The sequence below is a fragment of the Lindgomyces ingoldianus genome (assembly GCF_010093535.1).
Source record: "Lindgomyces ingoldianus strain ATCC 200398 unplaced genomic scaffold BDR25scaffold_57, whole genome shotgun sequence".
Taxonomy (NCBI): Eukaryota; Fungi; Ascomycota; class Dothideomycetes; order Pleosporales; family Lindgomycetaceae; genus Lindgomyces; species Lindgomyces ingoldianus.
In genome coordinates, this window is record NW_022985218.1 from 215,264 (window position 1) to 240,251 (window position 24,988).

The following is a 24,988-nucleotide window of genomic DNA, read 5'->3' on the forward strand; positions in this document are numbered from 1 at the left end:
CGCTACTATAGAACAGGCCTTTGTTGATGGGGATGTCAACTCGCTGGTGTCCCTGCAAGCAACTACCAGTGGGAGGTGGGTGTAGTGTGGAAGAGGAAGAGGGTGGAAGGTACGGCGGAGGACGAAGCCTTATGAAGGGAGGGAGCGCAGGTAGGTGGGGTTCTCAAAAATTCACCTACGCTAACCCTCTCACTACCACGCTCTGCCAATTATCGATCTAGACCCGTTTCTAACGGGTTGCTGTGTTGTCTCTGGCAGCAGCTCCCCTCGCTTCCACGCCGCCTGCACAGAATTTCCGAGTCTTGGAGAGCGTCTTGGTACTCTATCTGGGCTATATGAGGATGAGAATCTCAGAACGGCGGTACCATGTCAACCTTTGACCCACTCCCCTTGCAGGGGAACAAAGAAATCACACTCTGCTTATAGCGCCATCCTAAAGTCCCAATTGACCTCCGACGGTGCCTTAAAATCGCTGCCAGAGCGATTGCATGTCCACAGGGCCAGCAAGTGCAACCTGGCGGCGTTCATGTACATACAAATTTAACGATTTCCCTGCAGCTCTGTCGTGCGTTGGAGATTTTGCCCTGTTACCCCACGGTTTCTGCCACCCTACATTACCATAAGCAGCCTAAGATTCGCCAGGGCCCTCGCTCTTGTGCAGGCGGTAGGAGAATCGTTCGGCGCGCAGGCGAATCGCAGAGCTCCGAAGTCGCCTTGACATCTTGTGATGACCTGGTGGTGCGGCATGCCTGTGGCTTTCCGCTGCCCCAAGCTCTGTAGTCCAGATTGCCGCAGCCAACCCACGGTACCCACGCCGCCCAATTTCATTCCGTCGAAAGACATTGGCTCGCTTTACAAGCCTCGCATTGCCGGCGCTTCTTTGTCGTAATTTGGCGTGGTCATCCACGCTCTGCCGCTCCTTATCTGCCCCCAACAAACGTCACCGGAAACGGGGTGCAGCAGTATCGTGGAGGGAAGATCTTAAAAAGACCCCGCCTCCAGGACGGAACGCCGCTGTGAATTTGCATCGGAGGCCGACGTCAGGACCGAGGCGGAGCGTTGATGGTTTCCTCTCTAACACGGGCACAGACATATTCCTCCACCGCGCCGCACGCTCCGCTCTCGGCAAAATTGTCAACTCCGTTGGTCTCACGACGAACTGACGACTGTACCGCCACGGCAGGAAGACAAATGATGGTCGGGAGAGACCGGATAATGCATCAGCCAGCTAACGGGTCTGTCCTGGAAGGAACTCGCCTGAGATTTCCATGAGTCACGAGAACATAGGTCTTTTTCCTCCCTCCAAGCCTACATCTTCGATACGCCGATATCGCATCGGTTAGAATTACGGATTGATGATACAACGGATAACCCAGGCTATCCAAGCGACTCCTGACTGCCGCTCGCATAGAAAGATCAAAGGAAACTAACTTTATGGTCTTACGATTCTTGTGCTGGCGGTGAAGCATGTACCGGGGACATCATGGGTCAACATTTAATGTACCTAATACATTTCCAATTCGGGATCCAGACAAGAGTGGGAGGTTAGAGTATCTCCGGAGACAGTTGATGCGAGCGGGCCTTCCCAGCCGCTTTCAACCAAGGAACACTCTGATAAATTTTCATGGCTGTCCCATCTGGTTGGAAACTTGGATGTCGGGGGACCCTCAGGTTGGGCACGTCCGTCTCAAGACATTGCCCGCGTGATAGCATTCTGCAGATGAAACATTTCTAAGGTTGTTTCTTGCACGGCTGAAGAAATCGCACGTGAACGTCACGGTCTTAGCTAATATGAAGTGCTGCATGCGGGAATGCGGTCCGCAAAGAGACCGTTTAGTTGACCGGATTGCATCTTTGAAGATCTGGAAGAAGCATCAAACGCCGAGGCTAGATTGGTACAACCAATCAAGAACAGAGTATTACTCGATCATTGAACCAATCATAATCTCTCCTTTCTGTCACTCACACCTTTGGCCTTGACTTCAGTTCAAGGACAAACTCAATTTGAGGGGTGGTTCTCTCTAACTTCATCCCCTATTCCATCTAATCGCCGAAGACGACAGTGCCGCACAGTGCACGGCGCAGGGCTTGATCGAGATTACGAATACCTGATGATTATTACCTACGTCTCACGCGAATTCGGACGAATAGCCCACAGAAGCTGTGTCCTCAGTATCGTGATCATTAGCTTCGAATCTTCGATCTAGTCCCTGGAACAATGGACTTTTCTTGCGCTTGCATCGGAGATTAACTTGCATGGACCTCAACTTGCATATCCCCTTGCCACCGGACCGTGACATTTTAGCCATGGCGAGCTTTTCACTCTTGAAGTTTGAATTTCCGCCTTCCCGCCTTAAACATTCTTTAGCTATAAGGGTCTTGTTTCGGACAGAACCCAGACCCCCTTAACCCTCACGCTAATCGCAGCAACATATTCAACAAATCGAGGCCTCTGATCCAATCCTCCTCTAAGCTTGACACCAATTTGTAGTCACGGCGGGGTTTTTACAAGATTTATGTCACAAATTTTCCGTTTATTAGAGAGAAGGAGAAAAGCTACCAGAATCTTCACACTTTGAGATCTTTATAGCCATGGGGAACCCCCTTCAAATCTGGCCAAAACAACTGAACCCAACCGTATTTTGAAGACTTAAGAATGATGAGTAAATGCTATTGTTCCCAGGATGACAGGATAAAGTTGATCTTGTGCTAGTGCATATCACAAAATGGTTGAAGTAGTCACTTCCTCTGCTAACGAATATTAAATAAGAATATTGAAAACACTCTTTTCTTCTCTAGGAATATGGATAATTTCGGGGAGTTGAATGGTTGGGTGATTATTGCCTTAACATACGAATGAAAACCACAAAACGCACTCCTCAATTGTCTACCATTCACAATGCCACACTCCTTCCCAATAAATCATTTACAATTTTCAAAACTACATCCTAATGCCAAACCTCCCGCAACTTCCCACAACTTCCTCCACCCTTCCAAGCGAATAAAAAACCCTTCCCCTAACAAGAAAGTACGCAAAAATAATTTTTATGAAATTAAAAAAATTACATACGACAGCCCGGCTTCGCGGGTGGTCACCCGCCCAACTACTAACAGACCGGTAACAGATTTGTCTTGCGAGATCTAACGGGTTCGCGACGTTTTCTAGTTCCTGTGGTCGTATGTGCTTGGATTGAGATGTTAGACGATACATATTTGCGAGGGAGTAGGTAGAATAGGATGAATTGTAGGTCGGCTATGTGAGAGAGAGTTTTTTTGAGCGATTTCAGTCTTCACGAGCTGCGACTTTATGTCTTGAGGTTAATATCCATAACCGAACCCCGCCAAAGACATGTTCGTGGAAGACAGCGATTTTGATTATATCGATGGAAGCGATCAACACAAAAACACTTCGACTTCCGCACAATAAATATCACGTCAGAAAGATGGACCAGAAAGGCACATTCACTTCGAGGTGAAATTTGCTGAATTTGTATGCATATCAGAGGTATCCATGCCGTGAGTTGTGACACTGACAGTGTCCATAACAACCCAGGCTCGCCTCATCACTACTCCATCCAGCATGCAGTGGGACCGCGCCAAGACTCCAGATATCATATGAGCCTGCCCGCCGACCTATGCCAACATGTTTTGTTTATGAATACCAACCCAGATTTCGAGATGCCAAGGCATGAACATGAATGTTTCATGATCGCGTAAATGCGCGCCTACTCCTCCGTCAGTGAATATCCGGAGAGAATAGTGAGGCGGGTTGGGGGCAAGCCGTACCAAGAGAGAGAGTAGCAGGCCTCTACTCTTCCATAGCATCATCTGGGTCATTGAAGTCCTCATCGTCCTCCTCGTCATCGTCTCCACCTAATTCCTGTGCAGCCTTCTTGAAATCGATATTCTTGCCACGCGTGCGACGGCCGCTTGGGATGATGTTGCTGGTGTCGATTTCCTCCATGTTGTCCTCATCCTCTAGCTCAGCTAAATTATTCGTCAGTCCTACATCTCATCAGGATGGCGCGTGCGGGGGAAATTGTACGTTCACCGCCCTGTTGCGATCTAGTTAGCCTTGAAGTTTGCGCTAGTGCTCAGCCGACAGAAGCATACCTCATTCTCGGCGCCAGACTCCTCGCCACTTGAAGACTCCTCAGCAGACTCCTCCATAGCATCTGGAGCCTGCGGGGCCTTGCCCTTGCCCTTGTCAACGGCACCGGTGGGGGCGTTGCTCATTTCAGCGTCCTCCATCTTGTGGTCGTCGGTCATTATCACGGTCTTAGAAGATGTGGCTAATGCTGTGATTCGAAGATACGGAAGGTTGAAAATGCGCAGATTGGTGTGGCGATTGTAGCGCTGGTAAGCTTTTTGTTTTGGGGTGATGTGGAGAAGAAGAAGGTGGTGGAGGGTCGAGGGCGGCTTTTCAACGCGCTTAACCCTTGTCCCATCACTAACCAGATTAGGAAATACCATTGTCGTTGCTGGGCAACGGACTACCAAACAACTGTAAAGCGCACTTCGCTGTTCTTCAGCTTAAGCTTTAGCTTAGGCTTACAGTCTATAATTCGCAGTCTCTAGGTACCGTTGAGGCTGATGGTGGCATTTGGTATGGTCTCGTTTCTCAAAACGAGAAGCGCGCCTGTTGAAAAAGTGCGACACAAGCGATCGATGACTTCGTACAAACACTGTGACCTCCACTTTTTTGTTCTTTACACATGGATTAGTTTTTATTTGTCGGCCTATCAATTGGTTAGTGTATTCAAACAAGATTATAAATCAGCGGAGTGCGATAGGTATCCCTTGACAAGCCTGACCGGTCTGTACGAAGAAACCAGACCAACTTTCCCCAATAAAACAGGGCGGAGTTCGATCTGCAGAGAGAGAAAGAGACTTGAATAATCTTCAATAAAGAACGGCAACAATAGTATATATACCTGGGTAATGCTGGTTTCCAGGAGGAGCTGCAAAGGCCTTTTCTTTTGTTAATTTTTTTGGACTTTTAGATATACTATGGCTGTTGTCTCTGATCTTTTGCAGCGGAAGATACGATCTACAATTGGGATGAAGAAGCTGTCACGTTCGAAGACTGAAAATGTAACAGAGTGTAGACTGAATCAAATGAACATGTTCTTTGCCTAGCCGCTTGACCCCGAGAATTGTCGTATTCTGTTGATATGGCATAGAAAGCACCAGAATCAAATAATCGTCCAGCCAGTTCAGAATAAGCCCCTTCAACTTTGCCCAAAGCTCTTCTACGCATCCGTATTGTCTTCGGGCACAGGGTTCTTCTCTGAAACCGGGTACGTTCTACTCTGGACACTCCGGGTTACGACTCCTTGGTTCATGGAACTCTACCGTTTGGGAACGATGCTTCTGCAAGTACGAGCGCAGTCTCCAGAGCGAAATGACGAGGTAAAGGATTCACCAGTCTGGGGAAGCCATGGGGTATTGAGGAAGGAATTAGGATGAATGACTGAGGAAGAGAGTGCCGACGAGGAAAGGGAGTAGAGAAAAATGTTGAAAATATAGACCTTCGATACAACATGTTTGATGCGCGTTGCGTGATTGAGATGTTGTGGTGAGCCGTGAAGAGGAAGCGTGAAATCGAATGGACCTTCACGAAGTAGCGCACAGACCATCTTCGCCACTTTACGCGAGGAGCCTTGGAACGCGTCTACGCGCCTCAGATTCTCCAACAGCAACACCTCACGAATGCTCGCAAAAATGGCTTTACAGCAGCGAATACGCGGTCGTCATGCTCGTAAGCCTATTATTTCCCAACACAGATCCCTATATCACTAATTGTGCAATTAGATACTCCCGGCGCGACCTTCCTTACCTACACACCAAATGGCAAGAAGCTGATCACAGCTGGTGTGGATAATTTCTGCCGGATTTTCAGTACAGGGAGCGATGATGAGCCAGTTATGGTGGATGAATGTATGGAGAATAGTACAGCTATTGTCGCGAGCGTACGCGCCGTTCCCCCTCTGGTTTCCAAGACTGAACTGATTTGGAGGACAGAATGGCTTCTTCATTGCGGGAGCCGAGGATGGAACAGTGTCTAAATACTCTTTGGCGGACAACACACTAGATCAAGTACTTGTAAGGGCTTCTCTGCCGGTTCGAGATCTTGCATTGAGTCCGGATGGCACCTGGGTTGCCGTTGCGAGCGAGTGAGTCTCCCCCAATTGTCAAGGTTGAAATAAGCCAATAATGAATAGTGAATTGGTTGTCAAGGTCGTCAATACGCAAGACAATATGCAGATTCAAATCCTTCGCGACCAACCCCGAGCCGTCAAACATGTTGCGTTCGACCACAGTGGATCTCATCTCGCTGTATCCTGCACCGACGGCAATATCTATATGTACTCTTTGAGCTCAGAAGAGCCCAACATGATCAAGAAGGTGGATGGGATGATCAAGAGCCTAGAATCAGATGCAGAGGCTAGTTCGAAGGTGCTATGGCATCCCGATGGGAGAGCGTTTGCAACGCCGACAGCCGGACGAGAAATCCAGGTCATGTCTTTCAGCGATTGGGAGCGTCAACGAGCATTCAATACTAGCCACTCTGCAGATATCACAGCTGCGGCTTGGTCACCAAATGGTGCCCTGCTGGCAACTACCTCAAGCGATATGAATCTTTGTCTTTGGGACGCAAAGACGCAGAAGCTACTCAAGAAGTATGCTGATATGAAGGATACGATTCTCGCCATGGTATGGCACCCAACTGAGAATATCCTATCATACACAAACAACGGCGGAGAACTATTCATTCACACAGGCATTGTGCCAGAAGAACATATCTCTCTCCTAGAAAAGTCCCTCCAATCAGCCCCTTTCTTCCACGACCCATCCGAAGGCCGATCGGGAAATGCTATCAAGCCGGCCAATGGAGCCACAAATCTCGACATTCCACACCGTCGACCTCTTCGGGCCCAGACCCCAGACTCCCTTGCTGACATCTTAGGACCCATGTCCGACGATGAAGACATGGCTGATTTCGTAGTTGATGATGACGGTGCAGGTTACGCTCCCGTAGTGAACGGGCACGGAAAACGTACGAACGGACACTTAGGAGTTATCCCTAATGGCACCAGCAAGCGCCGAGCCTATGGATCATCCTTTGAACCCGAAATCCACGAAGCTTTTCAGCCGGGCAGTACCCCCTGGCGTGGTAATCGGCGCTACCTCTGCCTCAATCTCACCGGCTTCGTCTGGACCGTATCCCAAGAGTCTGGCCATCACAACACCGTGACGGTAGAGTTCTACGATCGAGAGTTCCACAGGGACTTTCATTTCACGGACCCATTTCTCTACGACAAAGCCTGTCTCAACGACAACGGGACGTTGTTTTCATGCCAGCCGAGTCATAACGCCTCGGCCATGATTTACTACAGACCCCACGAAACTTGGACTACGCGAACGGATTGGCGGACGAACCTTCCGAAAGGGGAAGACGTCACCGCAATCGCGCTTTCTGACTCGTATGTCGTAGTAACAACCAGTGCGAACTATGTACGAGTGTACACCCTTTTTGGCATCCCCGTGCGTGTCTATCGTCAAAAAGCCAGCCCAGCAGTAACCTGTGCGGCATGGCGCGATTATGTTTTGACCATCGGGAACGGACCTATTGGCGGAGACGGCATGTGTCAACTCCTCTACACCATCGAGAATGTCAAGCGCGACGAAGTTTATCAATCGGGGGATATCGTCGCTCTAACCCCTAACTCGACACTCACAAGTGTCTTCTTCTCCGACAATGGCGATCCGTACATCTACGACTCCACAGGAGTCCTCCTTACACTCTTGCACTGGCGTTCTTCCGGCCAGGCACGCTGGGTGCCTATGCTCGACACGCGGCTTCTCTCGCGTCTTGAGACGGGCGCGAAGGAAGAGTCATACTGGCCCGTCGCCGTCGCGAACCGGAAGTTTCATTGTATTATTCTCAAGGGCGCGGACCAATACCCTTATTTCCCGCGCTCTATTCTCTCAGAATTTGAATTCCAGATCCCGCTCACCTCGCCCTCCGACAATAGCGCCAAAGACAAAGACGAAGACCCCTCGGCCATGAACGACGACGAAGCAGAGGGCGCAACCGGCAAAAAAGAAGACGACACCACGCGCCTAACCCAAACCCTTATCCTCTCCAACACTCTGCATACTCAACTCTCCTCAACTCTCTCCCATACCCGGGGATCACCCTCCCAGCGCCAAACCCTCATCGACCTGGAAGTCGCCATCGACCGCACGCTACTCCAGCTCCTGGGTTTAGAGTGCCTGGCCGGTGAAGACAGGGGTATGAAGGCGTTGGAGATTGTAACGCTTATGCGCGATGCAAATGGCAAGATGTTGGATTTAGCGAGTAAAGTTGCGCAGAGATATGGGAGGGAGGTGTTGGGGGAGAAGATCAGGGAGTTGGCCGAACGGAGGCTTGTAGGTTTGGAGGGGGAGGATGAGGATTAGGGAGGTAGGTTGGGTTTCTTGAGCAGAATTGAGAGAGGTAAACGAGCGGGTTCGCTGTTGTCTGCGATTTATAGTATGGCGTTTTGGTGGATTCAATGAATGCATAGGAAGGTCAAGGTTATGGGTGAATGGTGATGTAGCATGTATCTGGGCACTGTCACTATTGGATTCACGACCAAATCCAGTACCAGGGGTGCCCTTAGTCCAACTGAACTGCCGACTGCGCCAAACCAATGGGATTCGTACTAATCTCAGAGTACTTGTACACGAAAGAGTATACAGACGCACATTTCGCCGACGAAGAACCTTCTCTCTTTTACTAACCACTTCTCTCCGTTTCGGCTTTCCGCATCTGTTCACTACGTTCCTCTTCGTCGTAGATGACTGCTATATCTACAGGGACATCTCAAACTTTGGCAGTACGCTACCACATTGAGCCCATCGTCTCACAGCTGTGACGCCAGGTGACCTTGGTCACGTAAAGAGGCAGGTACATGGTCAGTTCTCCAGTATCCATAGACCCAGTTTGCCTTCCGGTGGCTATGCTTTCTACACCCTTCAGTAATCTGAGTGTGTGTATTCATGCCTGCTCTTAGTTGTACAGATCGAACATATGAAGTAACGTTGGTATTTCAACGATGGTCCATATCCCCTCGTTCGTACAAGCGGGTCCCAGAGTCGTCGGAGAGTATATTCCCAGTGACAAAATTGAAGCGGCCGAATCGATCAAGGTCATTTAAAAGGATTTCTCCCTTGCATTGGAATTCTAGGAAGAGATCCGTTCCAAAAGCCACTCATCAGGAAATAAAACAAAAATGAGAGTCTTAGATCATTAAGTCGCCTGGCCTCCATCCATTTGTTGAACTATGTAGAGAACTGTTGCTTTGCTGACCACATCGCTCTACCAGTATGATTCAAGGGACTCAGAACCATGGCCGTACCGGAATGGAGACTGAAGGTATTAACGAACATTTCACCCACTTACTGTGAATCTTTTATGATGACTCAAACTCCTCACTTCAGTCACAGAAACTCACCTGATCTTGACTTCGGCTTTTGCGGGGACAGAAACCGTGGCTCACGTGATTCTAACAAAGCCCAGACAGGAGATACATAATGCCGTTCCTTTTGTGAAAAGTGCGATTATGTTTAAAAAAAAGGCATCATTCTCTAATACTACACACCTATTCGATAAACAACTTAATTATTTATTTAGGTTGTGTATTGCGGCATTGTATAAACTCGCCATACACGTATCTCAATGGGGAAGAACTGCCCAATTTAACCTTGGCTGTAAGCCCTACATTTAAATACACGATGCTATCTTATGAGTCGAATACGCATAACCGAAACAACGGGGCTGGTTATTCAGATGAACCAAGCCATTCCATCTCAATGGAATACGTTTGACTGCATATTCTGGTTCCTGTCTAGATCGAGCCGACGGTGTGGGCTTGATCGGCTCCGCCCTCCCTGCACTTCGACCACGCATCGTTTTACCATTTCAACGTCTTTTGTCCATGATAGGCTCTTTTTCAGCAGACATGCTAAACTACGCGTTGGGGTTCTCAAAAATAGACTCCCCCGGCTAGTAGGCTCAAGAGAACTTATATCAGAATAGAATCTCGTCCAGAAGGACTATAGAATTAGCACACTAGGTTCTCACAATCGAAATAGTAGAATGAAAAGTGCTGTCACTCTGACAAGTGGGTCATACAATGATGAATCTTCGATGACCTCCTAGTTCGATATTGTGTTAGAATCGAGGGCATTGAAGTCGCAAGCCCAGAGTGAAATGTCCTAGATTTGATCTCACGGACTCGATATTATTTCTTGAAGATTTTGTTATACTCAACTAAAAAAGGCATAGAATATTTTTGTGGCAGAGCCATTCTAGCAGATTTACTTGATGTTACACGTCAGGTTGGAGGGGTGTATTGAGGGGATATGAGTTCGTGATTGTTCCTCGGGCAGTAGTTGGGTTTGGATTAGGAAAGTGTGGCGGTGCATAACCCCACTCTCTCACCCAACTCATGAAGCACATCAGTCACATCAAAGGCCCAGCCAACAGGATACAATTTGTTTGATGAGTGTACCAGTACGCATTAGAGAATCAAGAAACAAAAGAAGAGACCCTTCCATCATCGTCACACTCTCAAAATGCACTCTCCATCAGCCCCACTTTTGAGAGTCTACAATCCATATGCCGCGCTGCGGTTGCAGTTGCAGTTCCCGACACCGACACTGACACTGACAAAAAACTCCATCGCTTTACCACTATCGCCAAGAGTTGCATGCTTTCCCATCAAAGCAGATCTGAGTTGAGCTGCTCGACGGAAAGAGCATGCGACTAATCAACAATACAGAACTGCAAGTCGCCGCGCCACGTCGCCAAAACATAGGGATACGTTCCAGTGTTTTTGTTTAGTACTCGGCCTCAGCACCCTCCTCGCCCTCGATCGAGTCGGCCGCAACCTCCTCGTAGTCGCGCTCAAGCGCAGCCAAGTCCTCACGAGCCTCGGAGAATTCGCCCTCCTCCATACCCTCGCCAACATACCAGTGGACGAAGGCACGCTTGGAGTACATGAGATCGAACTTGTGGGATAGGGCGGACCAGGCTTCGGCGATGGCGGTCGTGTTGGAGAGCATGCAGACGGCACGGTTGACCTTGGCCAAGTCGCCGTTGGGGACCATCTGCGGAGGCTGATAGCAGATACCAATCTTAAATCCGGTCGGGCACCAGTCAACGAATTGAATAGTTCGCTTGGTCTTGAGGTGGGCAATAGCGACGTGGGTATCCTTGGGGACGACGTCGCCGCGGTACAAAAGACAGGTGGCCATGTACTTTCCATTGCGGGGGTCGCACTTGACCATCTGGTTGTTGGGTTCGAAGCAAGCATTGGTGATTTCCATAACGGAGTTAGCCTCGTGAGCGGCCTTGGCGGCGGAAATGACCGGAGCATAGGCGACAAGAGGGAAGTGGATACGGGGGTAGGGGACAAGATTAGTCTGGAACTCATTGAGATCGACGTTCAGGGAGCCGTCGAATCGCAGTGAAGCAGTAATTGAGGAGACGACTGGATATTGTTAGCATGCCACGGCGAGATTTGAGGGGGGGGAAGGGGGGATTATTATTTGGCATGGACGCTTACCTTGGGCGATGAGGCGGTTCAGGTTCTCGTAGTTGGGACGCTCAATGCCCAAATTCCGTCGGCAAATGTCGTAAATGGCCTCGTTATCCACCATGAAGCTGCAGTCGGAGTGTTCCAAAGTCGTGTGTGTCGTCAGAATCGAGTTGTAGGGCTCGACGACAGACGTGGCAACCTGCGGGGCAGGGTACACACAGAACTCCAGCTTGCACTTCTTGCCATAGTCCACCGAAAGACGCTCCATCAACAGCGCTCCGAATCCAGAACCAGTGCCGCCACCGAAGGAGTGGAAGACGAGGAAACCCTGCAGACCAGAGCAGCCGTCAGCGACGCGGCGGACCTTGTCCAAGACCTGATCGATGAGTTCCTTTCCGACCGTGTAGTGGCCGCGGGCATAGTTGTTGGAGGCGTCCTCCTTGCCGGTGATCATGTGCTCGGGGTGGAACAGGGCGCGGTAGGTGCCGGTGCGGACCTCATCGACGACGTTGGGTTCCAAGTCGCAGTAGATGGTGCGGGGGACGTATTTGCCCTGGCCTGGGGGAGGGGGTTAGTATTTGAGCTCGTCGGCGTGTGTTCGACGCAGTGCAGCTTACCCGTCTCGGAGAAGAAAGTGCTAAAGCCATGGTCGTCCTGGGCGGCCTTTCGCTCCTCGGTGAGGTAGCCGTCGGGCTGGATAGTTGTTAGCCGCACGTACGGGAGGGACATATTCCACATATACGTACTTGGATACCGTGCTCGAGACAGTAGAGCTAGAATAGGGGTGTTAGCTAGGATTTGGCTTGCCTGCGAAGGCATCGGCAAACGCCCCCTCGACTGGCGAATGCGGACAGCGGAAGGGGTAGAGATGGTGATTTCTCGGCGAGTACTCACCTCCCAGCACGAATTCGCGATCTGGCAACCGGCCTGGCCGACTGTACGCGTGAAAAGTCAGTATGAGCAGAGGTTCAGGGATGTCCCACCAAAGGCGGTCAAGGCGCGTGGCGCGTGTGGGGGTAGTGCGTACCGTTCAGACTAATAACCTCTCTCATGGCTGGATGGTCGTCGAGTAGGAATTGGGGTATCTGAATGCGGGAGTGCAAACGAGAAGCTGGTTCGGGGGGGGGGAGGCGGTGGGTGTGGTGTTGGGGGAGCGGGGAGGACGATAGTGTGTTGTCGCGGGACTTACTCGAGGAAGATTTATGTTTTGGGGTTGCACGGACCACTCACTCTGTTGTTGCTGAGAAAGCTCAGGGCTCAGAAGCTGCCGCCTGGAGCATCACACCAGCCACGAAGACTCCCCCATATCGCGACGGCCAATTGCCCAATGGGACCACCAGAATCCACGTGAGAAAGAATGAACTGCTGCTCTATCAATTGCCCTTCCGTCGTCCGCCCTGCTCACCAAAGATGCGTGTCACTCTCTGGCTGCCCTGCATCGTCACACACGTCTGGACGGTGAATGCCAACGTCGAGAAGACCATCTTCCTCGCCCCCGGCCCTGCCGCGCTCCCAAATGTTCCCCCGGCTCTGGATGACCTTCGTCTAGACACGCTCGAGCCTGCCTACAGCCCTGTGCTGGAGACGAAGCTTGCTGTCCAGTTCCCCGCTGCCGCTCCCCCCCGCGGTCTGGAGTCCTGGTACCTTCTGCGCGGCCTGGACGAAGGCCGCCGGTACGAAGTCCGTATCTGCTGGCCTGCTACTGTGAGTCGGCGTCTCCTCTGCTGGACTGTAGATTGCATGCTTGCTCTGCTCGTGCCGCTCCTCTGCTGCCGAAGCGTCTTTGTTTGCCCTCGCTGACCCCCCAGCACAGCAACCCACAGACTTCTGGCTGGACACATATCCAATCACCCACGTGTTTAATACCCCAGAACTTCTCTCTTCCCTTGCCACTTACACCCAACAGCGCCAGGAGCTTGGTCTGGAGACCACAGGCGTTCTGAAGGAGCATCTGCCCTCCCAATCTCAGTCTGCACTCTTTTTACGAATCCAGGCAGCGGCCTCGTTCTACTCCTCAAACCGCACTTTGATGGAACATCCCCCGGCCGTGGATGCAGATATTAGTGCGTGAAACCTCTCTCCCTGTGACGTATGCTATTTACTAACACGCTCAGTCCTTGACCCCTACATCCTGAACATTTTCCCACGTTCCCTGGGTCCGGTCGCCATATATATCGGCGTGGTCGCGGTTGCAGCCTGGTTCCTCTCAGGATATATCTACCGCTGTCTCCTCTCCATCGCTGCAGAACCTTCGCCAAGACCACATACAGATTGAGAAGTCTCAACCATGTCGGCTGCAGGGGCTCCCCCGCCCCCACCACCCACCCCGCGCAAAAACTTCGACCAACTCCCCGCCGAGCTCCTTCTGAGCATAATTAGCTATCTCCATACAGATGACTTTGTCATGTTCGCCCTTGCTATATACCCCCTGCTGCAGCGTCACGGTCTTGTGCCACCCCTCACTACCGACATCTACCACCGCATAACCCGACAAGAGCCACCCCCCCCTGGCAAGACAGTGTCTCATTGGCGCCTACCTATTGAGCTAACTGAGTGGATCATGGAGTATCTCGAACCGGCGGATCGGCTAGCACTGTTGTTCTCGCACCGGGGATTATTTTGGGGCTACCTGCCGATGCTGAGCAATGAGACGAAGAAGCGACTATGGAAGTCGCGGGAGACCTGATGGGAGGCTTGCATACCGTTGCTCTGGGTGTAGGGCATCGAACCTGCCACTTTGAGCTGCTACGATGTCACGAGACCATGAGAGGTAAAAATCTTGTCCTGAATTGAGCTATGGTTGTTTGCAAATAGTCAAAAGGAAGACTCACCCAGCGCAACGGCTTATGTCCGACACGGAATGACATTTACTTTCATACACAACAGGCTGAATTAGTCCTTTAGCCTAGCTCGGAGATAGCGGGCTTGGAAGTTGAAGCTCTTTGAATAAAAGAGCCACGCACAGCAGAAACATCGAAACTGGAACAATACCCACCCCAATCCAGCTGGCTGTGCTGTGTTGTCATACGAATAACTCATCCCCTCGCACTCTTCACCCACATCCAACCCTAACAACACTGCACAGTGGCAATGACCTATCGAAGTCGTTCTCACCCTATTTTTGGAGTCCCGCTCAGCCTACCGTCTAATGACATGACTGTCTGGCCTTGAGCTAAGTTTCTTTTACGCTTCCCAAGCAACACCCCCCAGGCGCTCCGCATACTTTGTGCGCATCCCATTTCCATGTTGCTCCAGCCTTGACACCAAACTGGCAAGGAGGTCAACACGGTCATCTTTGCCGGTGCCGACGATGACTCCCGCCTCGGCCACTTCTCCAACATTTTTAAGAACCTTCTTGCCCCAGTGCTCAGTAGCTGGAGACGAAGGCGTGGATATGGGAACGGTATCCGCGATCGCGGTAGCTGGAATACCGTTCTGGCTTGGTTCTTGGTGCTGATGCCGATCGAGCTCTAGCTTCATACTGGGAGTGATGTATTGATCTTGGACCTGGTTCTGAGCCCGAGCTAGAGCTTGAGCCTGAGCCGTCGGGATCTCGTGGTGATGCGTCGACATATTCCTATCTTCAGACGTTAGTTTCGGACTCTTAAGTCCTCGTCTCGACCCCACCCCGTTCCCCCATCCTTCTCTAACCCTCCTCTTCTCCTCAGTCCAATTTCAAAAATAAACTCACCGTCCCTCCCCAGACCCGAAATGCACCTCCTCGCCCCCTCCTACCCCTTTACCCTCAGCGCTGTGCTTCTCTCCCCACCTCCCTTTCATAAAAACTGCAACAAAAATATACACAACACCAGCCAGCACAACAAGCCATACAAAGGTTGCAAGCGAGAAAGCGGTCGTTAGGATAGAGCGTCGAGAGCTGCGAAATGATTTTTGGTTGCGGCGACGGAGGGTGGGGGTTGTGTTGGTAGAGAAGATGGGAGGTGACATTTTGGATGGCTGGAAGCGCTGCCGAAGGGTTGGGGGTTTCGGAGGTTAGTGTGTTGAGGAGTGTTGTGGGATAGCAGTTTGAGTTGCAAGACTGGTCTGTGTTGAAGGAGAGAATTGTTGGGGTGGAGAGGGAGCGGAATAGAGTAGAGAAAGGTAGCGAGGTCAGCTGATAGATGCAATATCACTATGCTGTTTTGTTCTATCCTCGTTCACGAAGAATGAGCTGAAGTGATGCAGTGATACAGTGACAGAGAGCCGTCTGAACACCTTCGCCCTAGGGAAAGCGAAATATCAAGTGCTACATGTACTCCGTTCCTTCTCTACTCCCTCACCGGTCCTACATTTCCTCTACGATAAATCACAGGTTAGACTTTCCCGGAAAACTCTTTAAGAAGGCTTGCCGGACCTGCTCCACGCTTTGGTAGCTCCTGATTCGTAGGAAGAATAGAACCTAGACCTTGATATCCATAACGATTCTAAAGGTTAGAGAAGAAAGAACCTTAGAAACGAATCGCCGTTGAAGTAATTACAAGAAAACTCCCAACACCGTCCATGAAGATGCAGTACCATTAGATATATCTATCCCATCCCACCCTACTGCCATCTATGCGAAATGCTAAACCATGTAAATGCAACATATCGACTTTGATCTCCACCATTCCTTCTCCCCTCTTCGCTCACCGATTCCCAACTCAACTTCATCAGGCAGGGGCAGGCAGGTAGACACACGGGTCGGTTCATTATGCAAAAGGGGTATTAAACTCACTCTCTCGGAAACTCGTCCTCAAGCCCAATAGACACCTTGATATTCATGCTGCTCAGCTCCTGAATCAGCAACTTTGCTGCGTACGGCATCGTCAACTGATGAATCGCCTCATGGCTCTCGCACATTTTGCACCATCCGGAGTAGCCCATCTGACCACACTTTGAGCAGATGTCGACCTCGTGTTGATCCGACGACAGCATGAGCCGCTCGAGTAGCAATTGACTCGCACCATACGCAATTAGACAATCGCGCTCCATCTCACCGAGACGCAGGCCACCGTCTCGGGAACGACCTTCTGTCGGTTGGCGAGTGAGGATGGCGCGGGGGCCGCGAGCTCGAGAGTGCATCTTGTCTTGGACCATGTGTTTGAGTTTCTGATAGTAGATCGGTCCGAAGAAGACGTAGAACTGAAGTGCTTCGCCGGTGATCCCAGATGTCAGGTAGTCCTTTCCGTAATAGCTGTAGTTGTGTTGTAAAAGGATTTCGGCCATATCCCTGACCTTGCTACCTCCGAACGCGGTCCCATACTGGTAGGATCCATCATAGACGCCAGCCTTTCCAGAGAGTAGTTCCATCATTTTACCAACTGTCATACGCGATGGGAAACCGTGAGGATTCATAATAATATCCGGGCATATGCCTTTGTCACTGAATGGCATGTCTTCTTGCGGCGAGATGAGTCCCACGACACCCTTCTGCCCATGTCTTGAAGAGAACTTATCGCCAAGCTCTGGTCTCCGGGTCTGTCTCAACAACACCTTGATAACCGGCTGCCCACTTGTCTCGTTCTCCGTAACGCAGACCTGATCCACGTATGCTGGATCCGGGAGCTTATGGCTCAATGGTGACTCTTTCCACTCCTGGATTGCGGGGTTGACTGAACCGAAATCTTTAGGAGCTCCTTTCATGATATAACTGTCGCCTTGGAAAAGCTGCGATCCCACCTGAGCCATTCCATCTACTCCAAGAGCGTGGTTTTTCTTTTCCTTGGACTCAAACTTCTGCAGGACCATATCTGCGGATCCGTTGGGGTACATTTTCGGAGTCCAGGCAGACTTCTTGAAGACTTGACACCGTCCGAAACCACGATCAACAGAGGCCTTGTTGAGCACCAAGGCGTCTTCAATATCGTACCCCGAATAAGACATTACAGCTACAACGGCATTTTGCCCGGCAGGAAGCTTGTCATACTTGACAAGCTCAATAGTGCGAGTCCTCACTAACGGGCTTTGGGGGTACACCATCAGGTACAGCAAGGTGTCGATCCTCTGGAACTGGTTGTACGCAATGGCGCCGATAGCTTGTTTACCCATAGCACATTGGTAGGTGTTTCGAGGTGATTGATTATGGTGGGGGTAAGGAATCAAGCCGGCAACAGCTCCAAGGATGGTGAAGGGCTCGATCTCGAGGTGAGTGGTATGGTCGTTTATATCCTTCTCATACGTGGCGATGTTCGAGTCATTCTCTTCGTTGACGTCAAGATACTCTACGAGTCCGCGAGAAAGGAAGTCATCGAAAGCCATTGTCCCTTTGCGCAAAGCTTTGAGATATCGCGCTGTGACTTTAGACCGGCCAGTTTCCACGACAATCAGTGGCCGGCAGATGCGCCCTTCATCCGTAGCGATATGCATTGCATTATAGTGATGATTGATGTGAATGCTTGTAAACTCGGATATGCGTCCTGATCGCCTGAGCCGTCTGAAGTTGTTAAGGAACTGCTTCGGCATGTCAGTCGTCGCTAAAGGCGTTCCATTAAGGAAGATAGAGTATACTCCCTCGGCATGAATCTCCTCTCCAGTGAAGGCGGTGATATCCTCAGCGCCGAGGTCAAATACAATCCTACGAATGGGGCCCTCTTCAGCCTCGGTGGTAATATGGGTCATCAAAGATAGATTCTTAACTAGACCACACGCTTCTCCTTCGGGTGTATCAGCTAGGCAGAGCATACCAAATTGCGAAGGTTGGAGTGCGCGAGGTCCAGACACTTTCCGAGTCTTTTCAAATTGACTAGTAATCCTAGTCATCATACCAATAGCACTGATGTAACTGAGCCTACTTAGCAAATGCGTGACGCCCGCTCGTTCCATCTTAAATCGCCGTAGATTCCAATTGCCAGTGGACAATGCGCGCTCGATACCCATCGTAATGTGGTTTTGATGAACACTAAAATGGGCGTATGCATCGAATCCTGACGCTCGGTGTGACCTCCTCAGGACTTTGTCTATGCTCATTTTAAAGTCATAGTTAAACTTCTTAAAATGGTCTTCGAAAAGAAGAGACAACATCTGGCCAGCTAGTTCAAGTCGTTTATTTCCGACGTAGTCACGATCGTCGATGAGTTTAGGGTCCTGGATGGCCATGAGCACTCTCCTGGCCATGAAAGCAATGTACTGTGCTTTTTGCCTGAAATTGGTGCCAACAACGGGAACGTGCGTAATGATAACAGACGACAAGCATTCGATGGCCTCAAGATAGTAGTTCCGTCTCTGGAAACCTCCTTGTGGTTTCTTCATGATCCGAACCCTGTGACCAATATACTCAAGAGCTTGCTGTTGCGTGTGAACTCCTTCTCTTCCACATGCCTCAAAGTTAACAGTGAACATATCCTGGTACGCGCTGTCTTCTCCAGCTACCATCATCAGGATCTCGCGATCTGATGGTATTCCCAACGCTTTCAAAACGAACACAATCGGAATTTCCTCGGATAGGGTATTGTGCCGGAGAAACATAACACCCTTTTTACTCAGAACGTATGTCTTCGACTTTCGTTCCTGGGTTGAGCTAGTGACGCTGGCTTGAATGATTCCTTTGGCGCTTTCAACGATGACACGGTTCTTGCTCATTTGCTCTTGAACGAGAATGACTTTCTCCTGGCCCTTCACAATGAAATAGCCGCCAGGGTCGAGCGGACACTCATTCATGTAGGCCATGTCTCTATCGTTCTTACCAGCCAGCTTACACCGATTACTCTTCAGCATGATAGGCAATCTTCCGATTCTAATATTTACCCTCTTCATCTTGGTGTTTTCCCTCGTGTATACAATGTCCACCTTGATCGGGGCGGCGTAAGTCATGTCTCGGAGGCGACATTCATGTGGAGTGACATTACTTTTGTGGTTCGTAAGGTCGTCTTCATCGGAACGTGTCGGCCACTCGACGCGAATATCTGTATACTCGAAGTGGAACTTTGGATCAATATCGCTCTTAACAATGTTGTTCGCCAACATGATCTTCTTGAGCTCTACATCGACAAAGTAGTTGAATGAGTCAATGTGTTGTTTGACCAAACCCTTGACCTTGAGAAAAGCCGGCAGTAGATTCCACTTATCCTCTGCGGTATTGATGGGATCTGTGATCGCCTTCCCGTAGTAGAACGGCTCTAGGAGGGCAGAAAACTCGTCGACGCCGTTGCTCTGTGCTGGCGCTCTCCGCCTTCGGGTTTGCTTTGGTGGCTGGGGAGCACCATCAAGCATTTCGATATCGCTGTCTGCATGAGCGTCATTTCTTGCGGCCGCCAGAGCGGCATCGGGCATATCAACGTCTATTGCAGGCTGCTGAGGGGTCTCTCGGGTTGCTGCAGCTTTTGCCTTCACGACGCGGGGTGCGCGAGGCGTCGGATCCTGAGACATATCAGCGAAGTATCCTTTCTTGGATGGTTCGAGATACTGTACCTTTCGCGGCACCGGCATGTTTACCCCGAAATTCGCGAGCTGTTCAATGTTGGTGAGGGGTTTGGGAGCTCAAGTTGCTCGGAGGGGCAGGTTTCGATATAATTTATTTAGCTTCCGAAGCAGCAGCCCACCTTCAGATTGCCGAGTGGGTGACCAATCAGTCTTCGCGATTCCATTCACCGCCTTCACCTCCAAATTCTATTCTGTGACTCCCTCGACCAAGATTAGGATTTGATGAAGATCAAAGAAATCCATTAAATGATCTACCTAATGTTGCACGCTCAAGACCCTAGCCTCGCTGCCAATGCCGTCACCAAAGCAATTCCACCGTCAAATGCCACCATTATCATACACAATCACCACCGTCACATACGCCCCAGCTAACAGACCCCTGCTTTTGAAATTTGAGCCCTCCAGTCTTCCCATCCACGTAGCAATGAGGACGCTCAGATACATGGCCCAACAAAAAACCTTGCATCCGGAATGTCTAGCGTGCCTCTTCTTCGTGCCTTAAAAGGCCGCTCCACCAACTTCACCCTCTCCGTTCAGTGACCTCAATTGCTGCTCTGCAAGCTCTGACCTTAGGGCTGCATTAGTAGCATCTCTCTCCAACGTGTCCCACTCCTTAAGTTGCTGCCTCTTTGCCATCTCCTTCGCATCGATGAGTTCCCGCAGTTTCCTTGCATCCTCCTCCAATTTTAGAATCTTGCTCTGGTCGTACACATCTGGGGCTTTCTGACCTCCTTGTACTTCCTTTGGCAAATCGGAAAGATGGTCACGGAAGCGTTGAGTACGAGGGTAGGTGGTGGAAGTGCTATTGCTCGACCCGCGGAACGGAGGTGCAAAGGGAGTAGGTCCGCCTACAGAGCCACGAGGTCCAGATGGAGGTCCACTATAGTAGCCACCACCACCACGTCCACCCCAGTGCGTAGACCCACGACGAGGCGCGGGACCTGAGAAATCACGAGGTGCATCGTATCCAAAGCCGCCGCGACCACCGCCTCGGGGGCGAGTTGGAGCAGCGAGAACAGGGTTGTTTCCACGAGGATACGCAGGTGCCTGCGGAGCCGCTCCCGATGGTCCAACGGGTGGGGAAATAGCAGGAGAGGGATAGCTACGGGCTGAGGGACCAGTTGGCGGAGCTCTCGCAAAGTTGTTCTCTCCATTGCGATAAGATGACGATGGTCCAGTTGGTGGGGCAAACTCTCGGTCGCCGCGTGGTCCTGTCGGGGGAGTGTCGCGAATCCGGGGAGGAGACCGTTCGCGTTCTTGCCCACGAGCGAAGTCCCTGCCTCTGTCGTACTGCTCGAGGTCGCGATCATCTCGTTCGCGGTATGGTGACCTAGGCGCAGACACTGGATCCCTCAAAGGTATGTCCTCAGAAACAAGTGCAGCCCTGGTAGGGTGCACAGGACGAGGGGACGAACGTCGAGAGGTAGCAGCCGAGTCCCTGCCTGACGCATCATTTGATGCATAGGCTTGTCTAGCAGGGGAGGGTGATCTACGCCGCCAAGTGTCTGCTGTATATGGATCCACACGGTCGCGCCGGGGAGAAGGCGTGCGACGTCGGAATTCGCGGGTGTCTCGGGGAGGCGGAGAATAGTTTCGACGATAAGGACTTCTCGGGGTTAATGCGACAATCCAGACAGAAGGATTGGGTTGTGGAATTTCTTACCTGTGTGCACGAGAGCGTGGCTCCTCGTACCTGCTGCTACGTGGAGGCGAATCTCTCTTGCGAGGCGGCGAACGCATTCCGCGGCTCCTCGCCGGTGAGATGTCGCGTTCCCTCAAAGGCGGAGGAGACCTGTCACGAGCTCGCGGAGAACGTGTAGTATACGAATCATATCCGCCTCGACGAGGGGATCTGGCACGATCGCTCCTGTAATCGTCTCGCCTGGGGGAGTAGGCTCGGCGTGGAGGTGATCGCGGCCTCCCCCTCCAGCGATCGTCATCTCGTCGCGGGCTACGCGACCTTCGGCGGTATGCTGGTGAGGGGCTTCGTGGGCGAGAGGAGCGACTTCCTGGAGTGTACGTGTCTGCGACAAGAGGGCCACGGGCGCGATAGCTATCGACTCGAGGACCTGGGGAGCGAGGCCGATAAGTATTAGAGTACCTTTCATCTCTGCGCAAGCTGTTAGCTACCGTCAACAGGGCTCAAGTCATCTGCGAGAGCGCCAAACGCGGCAATTTGGATCGTCTAGATGCTTTCAAAAGGTGTGGTTGCGACAAACCTTCGGTCGCGGTCTCGGTCTCGATCTCTATCCCTGTCCATAGTTGCGACAGTGGTTGCCGTCTTCTTGCCTTTGCAACACGTTAGATGGAGGTGGAAATGGACGTAACAAAGCCTGCGCAGACTGAAATAGCTCCGTATAAGAATGGGTGACGGGTGCGGGTCTGCGAGTTGGGTGAATGTTGTCTGAGGTGCAGGAAAAAGTGATGTTCAAGCGAATCGGCGACGCGGTCTCTGCCACATCACGTGATGGCAATATTCCACCTAGGCAAACTCCGCCAGCCTTGGCTGTTCTCCTTTACCTGTCCCCCCACATGAGCACTGTGACAATACGACGATGACATAGGGACAGGCTTTAGCCATAGGCGCGATCGCGAAGGCGTAGAAGGAAAGTAGGTAGACAGCTGGTATCAGGTTGGCGAACCTCCTTCCTGCATGTTGAAGCCACCACCTGAAGATATTTCAGCAGTCGCTTAGACTAATTCCTGGAATTGGGTCCACGGTTAGAACGTTTATAGGGTGAACCCATCCGCAACGTTTTGCCTCTGAATCAGAATCTTGAAAATATTCCACCATAGATGCCTGCACGCAGTACGTCACAAGCTGCGCAGAAAAATTTCTTCATTCGCCCAACCCATTTCGTTTCACAATCCATGCCTTCTCTTGCGTGACCATTCACTTTGTCCATGTCCCCTTTTCTTCTATCTTGAAACAAGTACAACTCAGTTCGACGTAACCCACGTAGTGCTACACAGACGGCCCCGGATGCGAAAGTATCTTGACTCGATTGTAATCTTGTAGCAGCCCTGTTGCGGGTCGTTCCTAACGCCAATCCTATGCAGGCCCCTAAGTTGTGCCCCAATCTATTGATATTATATCGATAGCCCATCAAGCCGTGCTGTCACACAGGGATAGAGCTTGTTCAGCCCTTTGTGCTAGGTATCTTCAAAAGATGGCCGCTCCTGTTGTACACTCACTCTTATGATCAGCGCCTGCTGCGTCTCTCTTCGTCCCTCTTTACGCGCTTGCGGTTCTCCGCAATCATCTCAGACATATCATCCAGATCAACGCTAGTCCACTGGCCCTGTGCCTCCGCCTTCTTCTGAGCCTCGTACTGCTTCCTCAGAGCCTCCTTATCCAGCTTATCATCTCTTGTCAAAGAATCCACGTCAACAGACACGTCAATGTCACCAGCCTTTCGCTTCCTCCTATTGTCGTCTCCAAATTCTGGCATAGCGGCCTTGAGATCATAAGCATGCTCGCCGCCAAAGAAGCCCTTGGCCTGAATATCCTTCTCCGGCAACACCTGATAGGCGCTACGCGGTGGCCCTCCCGGAACTTCCGTCTCCGTTCCTTTGCGCTGTTTTCGCAAGGTAAACTCGCCGCCAATACTCTCAATCCCGCCCATTTCTGAGGGGGCCATAGAGGCCATTGTCATGTTAGTTTGAGTACCAGTCATATCAGCTTCACCAGCCTCCCCCACCTGATTCTCGTCCTCCTCTTCCTCGTCCTCCTCTTCCTCGTCCTCATCCTCGCTCTCTCCTTCGGCTCGCAATGTTCCCCAAGCTCCCCGCTCGATAGGCTCACCTAGCTGGGTTGATTGTACAGATTCTTCCGCAATAACCTGTCCAAAAAGGTCGCCCCCAAACAAGGGTTGGTTGTGATCGCTGACTGGAGGTTTGCCATACTGGCCCGGCGCATATCCCCATTGTGCGCCTGGAGGAATAGGAGCGTTGACACCAGGAATGCGCAGAGATGGATAAGATGGCGGAGGACCAAATCGCTGCTGGTTAACAAGCCATGGTGGTGGAGCACCAGGTTGCATGCCAAGGGCTTCTTTGAGCTCTTCTCCCAGCTCGCCAGGACGCAAATGTCTAAGATTTGTCTCGAACTCTTTGCCTTCGTAGTAGACCTCGCCATATCGGGTTAGTTCAGGTTTCGTCTGACGACGGAAGAAGGCGTCATAAAGCTTCCCGTAGTCAATGTCAAGCTTCCCCAACTTTCCTTGCACACGCTCTCGCTGCTTTTGCTTGAGTGTCATCTCGGCTTGCTTCTCAAGTACGGCATCTCTCATTTCAGAAATTCCAGTTTCCTGAATGAATTTTGGAAGGGCAAACGGTGGTTTTTCGATGCCGCGTTTCGAAGATAGGTACTCGCGCTTGAGGGACCAGTGAGGAGGAACCGGAATGACGTTTTTCTGCGCTTTGAGCGAGACGAGGAGCTGTGGATCTGAAGATGATACATCAGTCCATTCCACTAGCTCAGGCTTCTTTACTAGTGCCTTAAGCTCAGCAATTGACAGCTTGTTCAGCTGCTTCTTTGCTTTCTTGGACAGCCTTTTTCGGGTCTCCTCCTCGTCAGGGATTTCATCGTCATCCGATAAGAATATCTCTGGCTTATCGGTTTCTTTGACCGTTTCTTCGACAGCAGGTAGTTGAAACTTGGCAAGTACGTCCTTGAACTCGTCAAACAAGGGGTCCTCCAGGAAGTCGTCAGCGGTGGTTATTGCGGGTCCGTCCACCAAGGTATCGTTTGTTGATGTTACGGGTGTGAGTGACTCGATCTCAGGTGCAGAAGCGGTAACTTCAGCAGGTATTTCCTGTAGAGCAGTCAGTGAGGGCAGATCAGAAGTTTCGAGACAGATAGTACCTCGCGCTTTGCCTTCTTCTGGGCCCTGCGATATGCGGCCTTGCTCTTCTTCGCGCCCTTCTCTATGACACCAGGCATCTTGCGGCATGCGACAAGAAAGACGCAATCTGATGTGGCGGGATGATATCTACTC

The 24,988-nt window shown here is 51.1% G+C and overlaps 8 protein-coding genes across 8 annotated transcripts; 3 read left to right on the top strand and 5 right to left on the bottom strand.

Moving 5' to 3' along the window:
* Positions 1-3,466: 3,466 nt before the first annotated feature.
* BDR25DRAFT_307678 (uncharacterized protein) lies at positions 3,467-4,388 on the bottom strand. Its single transcript, XM_033690882.1, has 4 exons — positions 4,114-4,388; positions 4,046-4,055; positions 3,787-3,987; positions 3,467-3,725 (listed from the first exon to the last, which is right to left on the bottom strand). Exons 1-3 carry the CDS (start codon positions 4,267-4,269, stop codon positions 3,809-3,811), a joined length of 345 nt encoding a protein of 114 aa, XP_033540493.1. The 5' UTR covers positions 4,270-4,388; the 3' UTR covers positions 3,467-3,725; positions 3,787-3,808.
* Positions 4,389-5,698: 1,310 nt separating this feature from the next.
* BDR25DRAFT_383514 (chromosome segregation protein-like protein) lies at positions 5,699-8,565 on the top strand. Its single transcript, XM_033697828.1, has 4 exons — positions 5,699-5,761; positions 5,815-5,972; positions 6,025-6,176; positions 6,225-8,565. The coding sequence occupies exons 1-4, from the start codon at positions 5,713-5,715 to the stop codon at positions 8,464-8,466; spliced, it is 2,601 nt and encodes an 866-aa protein (XP_033540494.1). The 5' UTR covers positions 5,699-5,712; the 3' UTR covers positions 8,467-8,565.
* A 1,966-nt stretch (positions 8,566-10,531) lies between these two features.
* Positions 10,532-12,739, bottom strand: BDR25DRAFT_272851 (tubulin-domain-containing protein). The gene is made up of 6 exons (XM_033687333.1): positions 12,619-12,739; positions 12,486-12,526; positions 12,338-12,364; positions 12,209-12,284; positions 11,619-12,149; positions 10,532-11,543 (listed from the first exon to the last, which is right to left on the bottom strand). Exons 1-6 carry the CDS (start codon positions 12,641-12,643, stop codon positions 10,891-10,893), a joined length of 1,353 nt encoding a protein of 450 aa, XP_033540495.1. The 5' UTR covers positions 12,644-12,739; the 3' UTR covers positions 10,532-10,890.
* Positions 12,740-12,888: 149 nt separating this feature from the next.
* Positions 12,889-13,866, top strand: BDR25DRAFT_297789 (uncharacterized protein; the record flags this gene model as incomplete). The annotated part of the gene is made up of 3 exons (XM_033689024.1): positions 12,889-13,295; positions 13,405-13,654; positions 13,706-13,866. The coding sequence occupies exons 1-3, from the start codon at positions 13,002-13,004 to the stop codon at positions 13,864-13,866; spliced, it is 705 nt and encodes a 234-aa protein (XP_033540496.1). The 5' UTR covers positions 12,889-13,001.
* A 96-nt stretch (positions 13,867-13,962) lies between these two features.
* Positions 13,963-14,271, top strand: BDR25DRAFT_196394 (uncharacterized protein; the record flags this gene model as incomplete). Its single annotated transcript, XM_033684343.1, has 1 exon — positions 13,963-14,271. A coding segment is annotated over one exon (309 nt), but the record flags the coding sequence as incomplete, so codon positions are not given.
* A 1,773-nt stretch (positions 14,272-16,044) lies between these two features.
* Positions 16,045-20,034, bottom strand: BDR25DRAFT_347141 (beta and beta-prime subunits of DNA dependent RNA-polymerase). The gene is made up of 2 exons (XM_033694235.1): positions 19,977-20,034; positions 16,045-19,925 (listed from the first exon to the last, which is right to left on the bottom strand). Exons 1-2 carry the CDS (start codon positions 19,992-19,994, stop codon positions 16,302-16,304), a joined length of 3,642 nt encoding a protein of 1,213 aa, XP_033540498.1. The 5' UTR covers positions 19,995-20,034; the 3' UTR covers positions 16,045-16,301.
* A 208-nt stretch (positions 20,035-20,242) lies between these two features.
* BDR25DRAFT_297800 (uncharacterized protein) lies at positions 20,243-22,188 on the bottom strand. The gene is made up of 2 exons (XM_033689025.1): positions 21,652-22,188; positions 20,243-21,594 (listed from the first exon to the last, which is right to left on the bottom strand). Exons 1-2 carry the CDS (start codon positions 21,726-21,728, stop codon positions 20,487-20,489), a joined length of 1,185 nt encoding a protein of 394 aa, XP_033540499.1. The 5' UTR covers positions 21,729-22,188; the 3' UTR covers positions 20,243-20,486.
* A 1,003-nt stretch (positions 22,189-23,191) lies between these two features.
* BDR25DRAFT_329613 (DUF382-domain-containing protein) lies at positions 23,192-24,933 on the bottom strand (the record flags this gene model as incomplete). The annotated part of the gene is made up of 2 exons (XM_033692463.1): positions 23,192-24,805; positions 24,856-24,933. 2 exons carry the CDS (start codon positions 24,931-24,933, stop codon positions 23,192-23,194), a joined length of 1,692 nt encoding a protein of 563 aa, XP_033540500.1.
* Between the last annotated feature and the right edge of the window lie 55 nt (positions 24,934-24,988).

Coding starts and splice junctions, on each gene's coding strand:
- BDR25DRAFT_297800 (XM_033689025.1), bottom strand. CDS start 21,728: ATGCGTTCGCCGCCTCGCAAGAGAGATTCGCCTCCACGTAGCAGCAGG. Junction 21,595..21,651: donor CCACGCTCTCGTGCACACAG/GTAAGAAATTCC, acceptor AACCCCGAGAAG/TCCTTATCGTCGAAACTATT.
- BDR25DRAFT_307678 (XM_033690882.1), bottom strand. CDS start 4,269: ATGACCGACGACCACAAGATGGAGGACGCTGAAATGAGCAACGCCCCC.
- BDR25DRAFT_383514 (XM_033697828.1), top strand. CDS start 5,713: ATGCTCGCAAAAATGGCTTTACAGCAGCGAATACGCGGTCGTCATGCT. Junction 5,973..6,024: donor GTACAGCTATTGTCGCGAGC/GTACGCGCCGTT, acceptor TTTGGAGGACAG/AATGGCTTCTTCATTGCGGG. Junction 6,177..6,224: donor TGGGTTGCCGTTGCGAGCGA/GTGAGTCTCCCC, acceptor AATAATGAATAG/TGAATTGGTTGTCAAGGTCG.
- BDR25DRAFT_272851 (XM_033687333.1), bottom strand. CDS start 12,643: ATGAGAGAGGTTATTAGTCTGAACG. Junction 12,150..12,208: donor CACTTTCTTCTCCGAGACGG/GTAAGCTGCACT, acceptor CCCCTCCCCCAG/GCCAGGGCAAATACGTCCCC. Junction 11,544..11,618: donor GAACCGCCTCATCGCCCAAG/GTAAGCGTCCAT, acceptor AACAATATCCAG/TCGTCTCCTCAATTACTGCT.